The sequence below is a fragment of the Scyliorhinus canicula genome, chromosome 13 (assembly GCF_902713615.1).
Source record: "Scyliorhinus canicula chromosome 13, sScyCan1.1, whole genome shotgun sequence".
Lineage (NCBI taxonomy): Eukaryota > Metazoa > Chordata > Chondrichthyes > Carcharhiniformes > Scyliorhinidae > Scyliorhinus > Scyliorhinus canicula.
The window spans coordinates 128,792,653-128,805,832 of record NC_052158.1 but is presented as its reverse complement, the minus strand read 5'-3'; the positions used below and the strand labels follow the sequence as shown (position 1 = coordinate 128,805,832).

Below are 13,180 nucleotides of genomic sequence, written 5' to 3'. Positions count from 1 at the left end.
ATTAAAGATTATTCTTTTAGTTTGGGTAGTTGGTGATAGGCAGTCATCAGTTTAAAATGATTAAGAACGAGGACAAATGTTGGGGGAAACCTGTTTCCACAGAGGAATATGGAATGAGCAGCATTGAATCAGCTGTCCGTAAAACACCGCTTTGTTTCCCAACACATTGACTTCAGTGGTCAAAATGATTTACCTATTTGATACTCCCAACAAATTGGAAGAAATGGTTGAGGCACAGGCAAATACGTCCTTTTGTGGAAAATTGGATAAATATTTGAGGCAAAGAAAGGTACAAGGTTCTTGTGCGGACGCAAGGCCCAAGGAGAGAATGGGGCAGTGGAGTTAATGTTCTGTTGCTCTAATGAAGAGTTCACTTGGATATTTCTGGACTGCAAACATTTATAATTCTATACATCTACGGTCAAATTACAGTATCCCATTAATGCCAATTAAATTCAGTTCTGCCTGTCAGCAGCTATCTAGATGTTAAGTGAATCCTATGTGCTCATATTTTTAGCAATGGATAGTTGTCAGTGAAGGCAAGTGTCTGTCAGTAATTTTGTGGCTGTTTCTCTGACCATTAACATCACTCCTTGAAGATAGTGGATGAACTAATTGTATTTTTCTGCTATCATCAGTGCACCCCGCCACCCCCCCCCCCCCCCCCCCCCCCGCCTCCCCCACCCCCCTGCTCACCATCTGAATACCAGTTTATCACCACACTGTAATATCTGTAAAGATTTTTTGTTAATGAATTCTGCTGTAAACAGCACTGATATTTTTCCCCCTCTGACAGTACAGTGAAGATGAAGACAGAAAAAATCCTTTCACACATGGCTGGAAGAAAAACTTTTTCAACATGCTGTGTGGTCGCATTGTGCCAAGGTGAGTCAATCACTGTGAAAATTTAAGAATGGTCTATCCCGTACCAGCCTCCCCGGACAGGCGCCGGAATGTGGCAATTAGGGGCTTTTCACAGTAACTTCATTGAAGCCTACTCGTGACAATAAGCGATTTTCATTTTCTTTTATATTGACAATATCTACACCTCGCTGCTGCTTCCCTCTTGCTTTCACAAGCCTCTTGCCAGAATTATAGTCAGAGACTGATTCACCTCTCAAAGAATTGCAGGGCCAGTATTATGTCCCAGGGCCTGTGCAATCTGACATACCACCAGTCAGCGTTTCACAATAAACACTGAACTCCTGACTTTATTCACATTGAGAGGCAGTCACTGACTGCAGTCCAGAGAGGAAAGTGAAATAGATAAGGGGTTGGATTCTCCAATTCTGAGATTACGTGTTGACTCCAGTGCAGAATTCGTCGAGCTCCATGACAGCAAAACTGGCGCCGCACCTGGACCGATTCAGCTGCTGTGGAGGGGTTAGCACCGGCACCACGAGGAACACAATCGATTCCAGTGAGAAACGGTGCGGGATTCGCTGGTTCCGAGATTGTAACTCCGGAGGCTGACAAGCTGCATATACGCGCTTCACTCCTCACACACACCATCCCAGCCAACAAGATAGAGCAAGGAGAGCAGCTCCACACTTCACTTACGCCGAGCTGGATACCCTCCTGGAGAGGCGGATGACCCTGTATACAGGCCCAGGAAGGAGGCTGCCAGCCACTGCCTTTCACCGTGCCTGGGCACAGGTGGCAGAGACAGTGAGCGCCGCGGGTAACATCGTTCTGAACGACCAACAGTGTTAGAAGAAACTGTACCACCCCCTCAGGGCAGCTAGGGTGAGTAGGGAAGACTGTGCCCCTGGCACTAACCCCCATCCCACACACCCGTATCCCTACACCCCCCAACCCGAGGGCACACAAACCTTCATCCTGCACCACATGCTGGCACCCATACCGGCTGCCATGGTCGGGTGCCCAGGCCACTGAGGCCACCGGCTATCCACCCTTTGGGCTTCATGTGTTGGGCTGTCTTACACAATTGCTTTCTGTTTCCCCCCAACCCCCAGGAGAAGAGCACCCATAACCGCCGGGAGCAGGAGAAAAGTGGAGAGGGACCGCTGGCAGAGCAGAGAGCCCTGGATGTGGTCGGCAGCCGGGAGGTGAGGGCGATCGCCAGGGTGGACTTTGGTCGGCGGCGGCGAATTAAGACCCTGCTGAGTTGCGGTTCACCATGAAACGTGTGTCAACACCTACCAACACCACCCCCACATCACACTCACCCACACCACACCCTCACCCCCACACAACACTCAGCCCGACCCTCACCCCCACACCACCCTCACAACACCCTCAGCCCGACCCTCACCCTACATCACCCCCCACCCGCATCACCCCCTAACGCCCACCCACACCCTCACCCCCACACAACACTCATCCCGACCCTCACCCCCACACCACCCTCACAATGCCTTCAGCCCAACCCTCACCCTACATCACCCCCACCCTCACCTTCCCCTCATGACCACCCGCACACTCACCCACCCACCGCCCCCCCCCCCCCCTCCCCCCACAACAGCCCCTCCGGCCCAAGGTCAAATCATGCGTCTTCCCTTGTGTCTTACAGGACCTGCTGGAGATGGGGTGGGTCCATCTGGTGACCCCACCCCCAGCCACTGCCACGACCAGAACATCCCCCCGTGAGCCGAGCACCGACGATGAGAGCTGCTCGGACGCCATCCTTCCACCCGAGAAGCAGGACACCCGGGAGCTTGAGTCTGAGGATGACACTGACTTCCCTTCACAGTTGTCTCCTACACCCTCCACCATCCAGATGCACTCACCTTGGTTGGGCACTTTAGTGAAGAGGCTCCTGGGACATTCTCTGGTGCTCACCATGCAGCTGATCTGATGCAGGTTTCCTACCTCCTCTCTCTCCCTCATCAGCCATGATGCTGGTTTCACAACTTTCAAAAGCACAAGGGAACCGTGCCATTGGGAAGTTGGCCATTCGGATGCAGAGAATCACAGAGGCCCCGGAGAATACCGGGTTGGGCCCATTAGTAACATGCAAACGGTGTTTACGGTATGTGCGTTTAGGACCGCATTGACACCAAGGTCGAGGTGCCGGAGATTTGCCATTTGCCATTAAATCGGCACCCACCCCGATTTCCCCCAATCATATTTTCCAATTTCTGCGTCAGCCAATGGAGAATCCTGCCCAGCATGTCTTTGTTGGCTGCTGTGGTTTGCATTTTGACAGCAGATCAATGGCTATATTTCCAGTGACCATAGGATCATCAATCTTGATCTGTCTCCTTCAACTTTGTTGGATGGGTGGAAGGAGTATGGGGGTGGGGGGGGGGGGGTTTCGGATAGTGATGCAGGTTGGTGGTAATGGTGATGATGGTGATGGTGACGAGGCAGGGTGCTACGGTCGGGCAGGGTGAGGGTGTTGGCAGTAGTAGACACTTGTGGAGGTGGGGGGAACAGTTTGAAATGTTTGGTGTTATAAGGAATTATGTAATTGAAGGGCTGGAGCCGGTTTTCACGCCATAGCCCCATTATTGGAGAATCCCACCCGTGATGTCAGCAGTTGAGTAGCAGGGGTGATTTTAACTGCCTGCCCACCCAGCTTCAGAGCAGGTGGGATTGGAATCAGAATTTATAATTCTTGGTCTTTTTCCAGAATAAAGTAATGTTCTGAAGACCATTTGATTATCTCTGTAAATTTATTCTGATAACCTTTAACCTAATTCTTAGCTGTAAATGCATATATTGTATCGCGTCAGAAACACTAACCTTTTGGGCGGGATTCTCCGCTCCCGGGACTAAGTGCCCGCGCTGTCGTTAACGCCGTCGCGTTTCACAACAGCGCGAACAGTGCCCGGGCACGACCCATTCTGGCCCCCACATGGTGCTGGACTGGTTCACGCCACTCCATCCTCCATACCGCCGCGCCAGCGCACGCATGCGCAGTTGGGGCAGCTCATTCCTGTGCATGCGCAATTGGGCCGCGCCATCCTGCGCATGCACGGGGAACTTCTTACGCGTGCCGGCCCCCCACCAACATGGCGCCGGTGTTCTGGTGCTGACCGTGGAAGGAAGTAGGCCCAGGGGGGGGAGAGGCCAGCCTGACGATCGGTGGGCCCCGTTCGCGGGCCAGACCCCATTGGAAGTCCTGCCCAGTGAAGGAGCCCCCCCAACAGGCCGCCTCCCCAGCATTCCGGCACAGTTCCCGCCGGCAGCAACCAGAGGTGTACGGCGCTGGCGGGATCCTGTTGTATCAGAGCGACCGCTTGGCTCATCCTGGGCGGAGAATCGCCGCTCGCCGTTTGTGGCAATTCTCCGAGTGGCCCGGTGTGATTCTCGTGCCGCTGGTTTCGGGGGGGGTGGGAGAATCGCGTGCGGGTGTCGGGGCGGCGTGGCGCGACTCGAGCGGTGCCCCGCCGATTCTCCCACCCAGCAATTCTCCCTCCCAGCGTTGGGGGGGGGGGGGGGGGGGGTGGGGTATACCTCCCATGGTGTTCCTATGGTCTGAGTTTCTGTTAAGCATATCAGTGGACTTTCCAGATTGACAGTGCATGAGCTGAGATTGTACTAATCAATAGAGTTGGAGGAAGAGGAGTTTCTAAGGATACCGGTATTCACTTGCATTTTGTTTATTGTCACGTGAACCAAGGTACATTGAAAAGTATTTTTCTGTGAGCAGCTCAACAGATCATTAAGTACATGAAAAGAAAAGGAAATAAAAGAATACATAATAGGGCAACACAAGGTACACAATGTAACTACATAAGCACCGGGTGAAGTATACAGGGTGTAGTGTTAATGAGGTCAGTCCATAAGAGGGTCGTTTAGGAGTCTGGTAACTCCTACTCATGTTCTCAGACTTTTGTATCTCCTGCTCAATGGGAAACGTTGGAAGAGTGAGTAGGCCGAATGGGAGGGGTCTTTGATTATGCTACTCGCTTTCCCCAGGCAGCGGGAGGTGTAGATGGAGTCAATGGATGGGTGGCAGGTCTGTGTGATGGACTGGGCTGTGTTCAAGACTCTCTGAAGTTCCTTGCGGTCCTGGGCCGAGCAGTTGCCATACCAGGCTGTGATGCAGCCCGAGAGGATGCTTTCTATGGTGCATCTGTAAAAGTTGGTAAGAGTTCATGTGGATATACCGAATTTCCTTAGTTTCCTGAGGAAGTATAGGCGCTGTTGTGCTTTCTTGGTGAAGACTAAAGAAGTTGAATGTTTTTCATTTGCCAAAGTTATGGAACATTGTGGAACAGAATGGATGATACTGCAGTCTGGCCTAATGTGGAGCAGGCATAATTTACTTGGTAATTTTGTGATCTATTCCTTCAGGTACCTTGGATCACTCGACAAACTGGAAACAAAAAGGGCATCAAGGAAGAGAGATGTGCAGCAGGTTGGTGAAAGCTCATACATATATTCTGCAGTGTGTAACATTCACTGCACTTGCAAAGATAGTTAAAGAATGCCAAGAGTATAATGGCACCATAATCATCTAACTTCATGGTTCACATTAATATTTTAGTGGTAATTTTTAGTTTTGGGAAGATGACCTTTGTAAGGGTAGGATAATTAAATACTGGACTTTAGAAATTGCCAGGATGTCTCAAATGATGGTAGTTCAAAGGATTCCATATGTACTTATGGAATCAGAGTTGAAAGAGTGAAAGCAATAAAAATGCCATGTGACCTTCATTTATCCAGGGGCTGCAGACAGCAAGTCTGAGAAAAATTTACTTCCTTAGAAATTTAAATTATTCAGGTGGGTCGCAGAATCAAAAGGTTTGCTTTTGAAGCTAAATGTTAGTTAATCTAAAACTCTATTGGTTACCTCAGCTAATATCAGTTGCCTTTGAAATGAGTAATTCAAGGGTGAAGCCTTTGTAAGAATTCTGGCAAATTGTCTGTGGGATTTTTCCAGGAGATCTTTGGGGTTGGAGCTGAAAACAACTACACTGGTGGAGGTAAACCCTGAGCTCAGAGGGCAGAGAAAGAAAGAAGCCACTAAGGGCTGAAATGCAACTCTGGACCAGAAGCAAAATGGTTATCAGAAATCACTGGTAGTTCTACATTGGAGGCAATAAGCAAGATTGCAGTGAATTCTAAATTTGAGCTGAGAAGTTCACAGTCATGAGATTTTGAAGGGTAATTGAAATGAAAATCGCTTATTGTGACAAGTAGGCTTCAAATGAAGTTACTGTGAAAAGCCCCTAGTCGCCACATTCCGGCGCCTGTTCGGGGAGGCTGTTACGGGAATTGAACCGTGCTGTTGGCCTGCCTTGGTCTGCTTTCAAAGCCAGCGATTTAGCCCTGTGCTGAACAGCCCCTAAGAGTATCACTTAGACAAAAGCTAATGGAAGGATCCCCATGTAATTTCACACCTCGGGGAATAGCTTGAACACTGAGGAGAAATCAAATTGAATGTCAGAGGATTGTGACGTACCTTTGTCTGTGTGGGTTTCCCGGTGTCTGCGTGGGTTTCCTCCGGTTGCTCCGGTTTCCTCCTACAATCCAAAGACGTGCAGGTTAGGTGGATTGGCCATGATAAATTGCCCTTAGTGACCAAAAAATGTTTAGGCGGGGTTATTCGGTTCTGGGGATCGTGTGGAAGTGAGGGCTTAAGTGGGTCGGAGCAGACTCAATGGGCCGAATGGCCTCCTCCTGCACTGTATGTTCCATGTTCTTTGGCTTGGTCCCAGGAAAAATGAATGAAGCAAAAACAGCCTGATATGCAGCGAAAGACACTATGAGGACAAGTCAAAACAAAAAGGGGTTCAGTTGAGAATTTTAGTCTAATGTGTTGCTCAGAAAACAAAGGTATCTTTAAGAGATTTACATTTGTATTGGTAAACATTAGAAATAAAGTATCGTTTTAAGTGTGTTTAATTTAATGTTTCTGTGCTACAAAGGATAAAACCTGTGGTTAGATTTGTGCTGGACATGTCAGGGTTGGTTAAGTTCCAACTGTTTTTCCATTGTGCTTAGAGGGGTCTATGGCTTGAAGAATAAATAAACCAGCAGTGGTTGCTTAGCAACTGGGGCCTTGTAAGGGAGAGAAGCGTTCAAGTTTTGTTCAGTGAATGTGTGGGCAGTTTAAGATATGTAGTGAGAGAGAAGGCAGCTTTCATCGCTCTGCTAGAAACAATTAGCTTAGAAGGCTAGAGAGGGAACATCTCTCTTAGGTTTGCAAGACAAAAAAACCACAGCAGGGCAGTATGGTGGCAGTGGATAGCACTGTTGCCTCACGGTGCCTAGATCCCAGGTTCGATCCCGGCTCTGTGTCACTGTCGTGTGGAGTTTGTACATTCTCCCCCACAATCCAAAGATGTGCAGGTTAGGTGGATTGGCCATGCTAAATTGCCCCTGAATTGGAAAAAATGAATTGGGTACTCTAAATGTTTTAAAAACCCACAGCATGGAGTAATGGTTAATGAAACAAGTGTAAAGATCTGGAGGTCAGTTAGTTAAGGAAACTAGAGAAATGAAGAGAAGTGTCGAAGAAGCCTGCGGTTAAAATGTGCTAGAGCAGAGAACTATTCAGTAAAGTCACAGAGAGTTGAAAAGGCATTGGCTCATGTGAGGCCAGAAAGATATCTGAAGTGATTTCAGGTTTATGAGATTTTACCACAGCCTGTGGACCGTGAGTTGAAATAATTATGGAAATCGGTGCCGGGATCCCGGAGTTTGTGTAAAAGAATTTAAGACAAAGGAAACCTAAAATAGTGTGATGTAAAATCCGGGACAAGATTCATTGTTAAAAGTGGAGCGGAAGCTTGGGTTAAAAGAGTCATTTCCGGATTTTGGAATGCACCCTGCTAATGAAAAGCATTATTATGAGAGAAGATTTTGAAACCTGTTTTTGGGAGTGAAGTTTGGAAACTCACTTCATCTGGGGGAAGTCTGAGGAGAAATTCATAGACACGAACTTGAATTCAGAGCGGATTGTGTGTATTTGACCAGAGCTAATCTGTGCGTTTAAAAGAGACTTTGTATCAAATTCGCCCTGAGAGGGTCGGTGCAGGGGTTTTTCAGGCGATGGCAACCCTTCCTGGACCTCTTAGATCAGAGATAGAAACTGAGGTCGTGACAGCAGCAACCCGGGAGGGGAGGGGAGGGCGGGAGGGAGGGGGGGGGGGGGGGAGGGTGTGGGGGAGGGGAGGGGGGGGAGGGGGGATAACAACGAAGGAAACACGGTATCGGTGGTGTCACGGGCAGGGCCTGCCCGAGGACAATGCCAGAAACGACAAGGTGGTCTGGCGGCCGGTTCGTAGGCGGGGGGGGGGGAGGCGGGGGGGGGCGCGCGGGTAGGGGGGGGGGGGGGTTCTTGTTAAGTAGGGGGGTTTGACTTTGTTTTGATATAATTCAAATGTAGGGGGGGTTAAAATGTTTGTACTCTGAAAAATTTCTTCAATAAAAAGTATTTTTAAAAAAAAGAGACTTTGTGTTAATGGGACCATTTTAGCTTAACATGTAATTTGTAATCCATGGTCATCTTAAAATTGCCTTGTATTTGTGAAGCTAAGGGGTAGTAACGGTGTATTGTATCATAATCCAATTTTTTCATTTAATAAAAAAATTCTTGTTGTTAAAACTAATTAGCAATCCTGTGATCCTGTTCCTCCATGTTTTAGAAAAAAAGGTAAAAGTTATGGGGCACGATTCAGTGACCATGTTACGTCCGCTGCTGATCTGGGTGAATTGTGCATGAGCCCCAAAACATGCTCCGCGCCAGGCGCCGGGCCGATCACAAGTCACCCGACCTGCTCTGCTCAGCGCGATCTGGATCTAGCCCTCACTGGGCGTGATTCAGATCTGCATGCCTGGATGCTGTATGCCCGAAATGCCTGGGAGTTGATGGTTGCGCCTGCGAGACCTCGCCAGGGCGCCGTTTCGCACTGGTTACCACAAATGTTGACCATGTGTGATGGCACGTTGGGGTTATCACAAGCCTATAGAGACCCCTGGGTGGTCAAGAACATGGCAGGGTGTTACCCTGGCATCCCCCAGCACCTAGGCACCTTCGCACATCCAGCCTGGTATTCTGGAGGTGCCATCCTAGCACCCTGGTGGTGTCTGGGTCACTGTGCCAGTGTGCCTGGGTGCCAGATTGGTACTGCCAGAGGTCGAGCCCGTGGGGGGCCTTTGCCATTGGAGGGGGCTGAGGAGGGGTCCAAGAGGCCTCGACAAGTTAGGGGGGTGAAGGAGGGGTAAACAAATAGCGGTGAATAAAGCGGAGGAGGGCCTAAAGAGGGGGTAGAGATCATGGCTGTTGGTCAAAATGGCACCCAATTTGGCCACTTGCCAGTTTATCATGGAAGAAGATTTTGACTGGGTCTTGGAGCCGAGGGTGGATAGATCGAGCCCCAGATCGATGGGTAGGGTACAAATGGCAAGGGAGCTGGGGGTGGGGGGGGGGTGTTAATGGAGAGGATGGGTATGGTGGATCCATGGCGCTTTCAGAACCCAGGGGGAAGGGAGTATTCCTTCTTTTCACAAGTCTATAAGGTGTATTCGGGGATTGATTACTCTGTAGTGAGTAGGGAGATTTTGTTGTTGGTGGAGGGGGCAGAATATGCGGGGATAGTTATCTCGGACCATGCACTCCACTGGCTGGATATTCGGTTCAGTACGGGACGAGAGCAGAGGCCGGGGTCGAGGTTTGACTCGGGGTGTTGGAGGATGACGATTTTTGTGATCAGGTGTGGTTAGCGATTAGGGATTATGTGGAGTTCAATCAGAATGGGGAGGTGTTGGCGGGCATTTTTTGGGAAGCACTGAAGGCAGTGGTCCGGGGAGAAATTATCACATTTACGGTTTGTACGAATAAGGAAAGGAGCAGGATGAGCCTGATATAGTTTAAGGTGGTGCACAGGGTGCATATGACTCGGGTGAGAATGAGTGGGTTCTTGCAGGGGGTAGCAGATGAGTGTGAGAGATGTGGGCGGGGGCCAGCGAATCATGCGCATATGTTTTGGGGTTGTGAAAAATTGGGAAGATTCTGGGCGGGAGTGTTCGCAGTCTGCCAGGATAGTGCAGGAGGGAGTGGACCCTGACCCTTTGGTCGCGATATTTGGGGTTTCAGAGAAGCCGGAGCTCATGGAGAGGAGGAAGGCCGATGTCTTGGCCTTCGCCTCTCTGACTGCGCGGCAGCTAGTTTTGCTGGAGTGGCGGCCGGCATTGTCACCGGGGGTAGCAGCATGGTTGGGTGGCCTGTACGGCTTCCTGTGGTTAGAGAAGGTAAAGTATGAGTTAAGAGGCTCAGCAGGGGAGTTCGAGAGAAGGCGGGGGATGTTTGTGACTGTGTTTGAGGAGCTGTTCATCGCAGGAGGGTGGGTGAGTGGGTGATGGGGAGGGGGATGGTAGAAAAAGGAGACAAATCTGTACAAACTGTATAGTTAATTGTTGGGAAGAAGTTTCCCGGGGTGTTTATTTGCTGTAACCTACTTTGATACAAGTTTGAATAAAATGCATTAAAAGAAAATGGCACCCAAATCTGCAAAGAGCCATCAGGAAATTGATGAATGTGTGGCCTCAGTGGGGCGAAACCCCCCCCCCCCCAAACACCCAAAATACCAGTGAATAGCAAGGTGTATCTCAGCGCTGGAGTTGCCAAGCAACACCCCGCCAAATGCACCCAAAAGCGCACTTTAACTTTTCTCCGCTGATGGTCTTTTGAACCAGGGTTCGATTCTTGAATCTTCCCGTCCGGTTATAACATCAACTGGGATGGTAAAAGTACAGGTGATTATGTTTTATTTTGCTTTTGATCTGAAGTATTAACCTCAGACAGTCGCTAGACTTTCCGGCGCAGTGTGCCGGGCTTTCCTGCAGCGGATGCAACGATTTATTTAAATGCCCGTTGAAATTGGCAGGACCAGAAGATCTTGCCAGTGGGCCAGGCCTCCAGAACCAAATTCTGACCTGCGGGCGGCCATTTCTAAATGTCAAGTTCACAGAGTCACATGATTTCCCACCTCTGTGCACCAGACCCGGGAGAGTAATTCTGGGCATGCCTGATAATGGCTGTTCCCACAATGTTCTTTTGGCTGAATACAGTGAGATCACTATTCACAGCTGGGAAAATAAAGCCGTCTTAACCAGAGTTGCTGTCTCCACAGGTCTTTATGTTTAGCTGAGTCGTAACTGAGAGGGAAGATCTCCACATGAAAGCCAGCTCAATACTCAGTTCTTGAAAACGCTCTTACACATGGGGCAGGATTCTCTGATCTCGCGCCGGGTCGGAGAATCGCCGGGGAGGGGGGGTCGTGAATTGCGCCATGCCACTCTGACGCTGGTCCACCTATTCTCTGCCGGCCGGAGAATCGGTGGCAATCGAGCTAGCGTGGTCGCCGCGGTGCCGGTCGGGGGCTGCTAAACGCAGCCCCCCCCCCCCAACAACGGCCATTCTCCGCACTCAATGGGCCGAGTGCCTATCGAGTCCCGCCGGCGTCGTTCGCGTGTGGTCCTACCCAGCAGGACTTCGGCTTTCTGGCTGCGGGAGGCATCCTGGTGGGGGGAGAGTGGTATCCGACTCCGGTGGGGGGGGCCTCCACGGTGGCCAGGCCCGCAATGGGGGCTACCGGTTGGCGGGCGGGCTCATTCCGCGGGGGGGGGGGGGGGGGGGGGGGGGGGCTATGTCATAGAAACATTGAATTTACAGTGCAGAAGGAGGCCATTCAGCCCATCGAGTCAGCACCTTGGAAAGAGCACCCGATCTAAGCCCACACCTCCACCCTATCCCAGTAACCCAGTAACCCCATCTACCCTTTTTTGGACACTAAGGGCAATTTATCATGGCCAATCCACCTAATCTGCACATCTTTGAACTGTCGGAGAAAACCGGAGCACTGGGAAGAAACCCACGCAAATACGGGGAGAACGTGCAGACTCCGCACAGACAGTGACCCAAGCCGGGAATCGAACCCGGGACCCTGGAGCTGTGAAGCAATTGTGCTACCGTGCCGCCATTTTTTGTTTAACATTCAGAAGATAAATTTTAGTGCACGGCTTGAAAAACATTGTGGTTGAAAAGAACATGCGGAATTTCTCTTTGATAGTTAACTGTTTCCGGAATCAGTTATGTTTCACACTAATTAGAGCTTTTGATTTTTTTTAGATGAAAGCTATCATAGTATAGATTAATGGATTTAGTTAAATTGCACCAGTATTTAGCCATCAGGATGAAATTACATCACAATATTGTACCACTGATAAAATAGATAAAAAAGAAATACTGCAATCAAAGATAAGCTGAAGCTGAGGAACGTGTCGTCAGAGCTTCATCAGATATTTAAGCAATATTCATACCCTGTGCAGGGCTGACTTTTTAAAAGTGGCTGAGCAGAGCAGAAAGCTTGGTACAAAAAGAAACCCATGCTTTGTGAGTCAGTTTTAGGAACGAGAAAGACGGGGCTTCCATTTCAGAGAAAAGGCAATAGACCAAGCATATCAATAATGAATGAAATTAATGAAAATCGCTTATTGTCACAAGTAGGCTTCAAATGAAGTTACAGTGAAAAGCCCCTAGTCGCCACATTCCGGCGCCTGTTCGGGGAGGCTGGTACGGGAATTGAACCGTGCTGCTGGCCTGCCTCGGTCTGCTTTAAAAGCCAGTGATTTAGCCCAGTGTGCTAAACCAGCCCCTTTATGTGCTAAACCAGCCCCTTTATGTGCTAAACCAGCCCCTTTTAGTGTAACGATTGCAACCATTGTTTGGATTAGGAAGTGATGTCAAGAATTGGGCTTTAAGAGTAAAAGGAAAACATATTTTCAACGCTCCATTGATGGAAATGAGTGGGTAGTAATCTTTTTCATTCCATTTATAGGCTGACAGAGAAACTGGAAATCTAGTTCCGAGTACAAATACAATAAAAAATGGAGCAATCACAAAGGCAACAAGAGGTATGGGAGCATTTATTTAGCACATATTGAAAACAATGCTGTTGGAACCAACAATTCTACGGACACGTGCTTGTAGGATTAGAATAGTGGTTTTAATATTCTCACAACAGAGCCAGCCGGTTAGCCATTGAACCTTCGGTGAACTGGCCAGCTGACCATGTGGCACTGATCTTCATACATCAGCTCCAGGGGGAAGAGTCCTGGGCGGTACCAAGGGAGAAGCCCAGTACAATTCTCGAGCATTCCCAGCGCTACTCTCCCTGGTGGTCAGGTAGTGCAACTGCACTTACAATATAGGCACATGTATATACAGATTATAATCCGGTGTGAATCACATTCTCCACAC

The 13,180-nt window shown here is 49.3% G+C and overlaps 1 protein-coding gene across 4 annotated transcripts in view; it reads left to right on the top strand.

The window, feature by feature from the left end:
* The window catches only part of LOC119976163 (palmitoyltransferase ZDHHC5-B-like), a 56,534-nt gene that overhangs the window by 33,978 nt on the left and 9,376 nt on the right, over window positions 1-13,180 (top strand). For all 4 annotated transcript variants that reach the window (XM_038816387.1, XM_038816389.1, XM_038816390.1 and 1 more), the window contains exons 6-8: window positions 797-885; window positions 5,266-5,329; window positions 12,759-12,834. In XM_038816387.1, coding sequence (XP_038672315.1) covers window positions 797-885; window positions 5,266-5,329; window positions 12,759-12,834 — 229 coding nt within the window. The remainder of the gene's footprint in view (window positions 1-796; window positions 886-5,265; window positions 5,330-12,758; window positions 12,835-13,180) is intronic.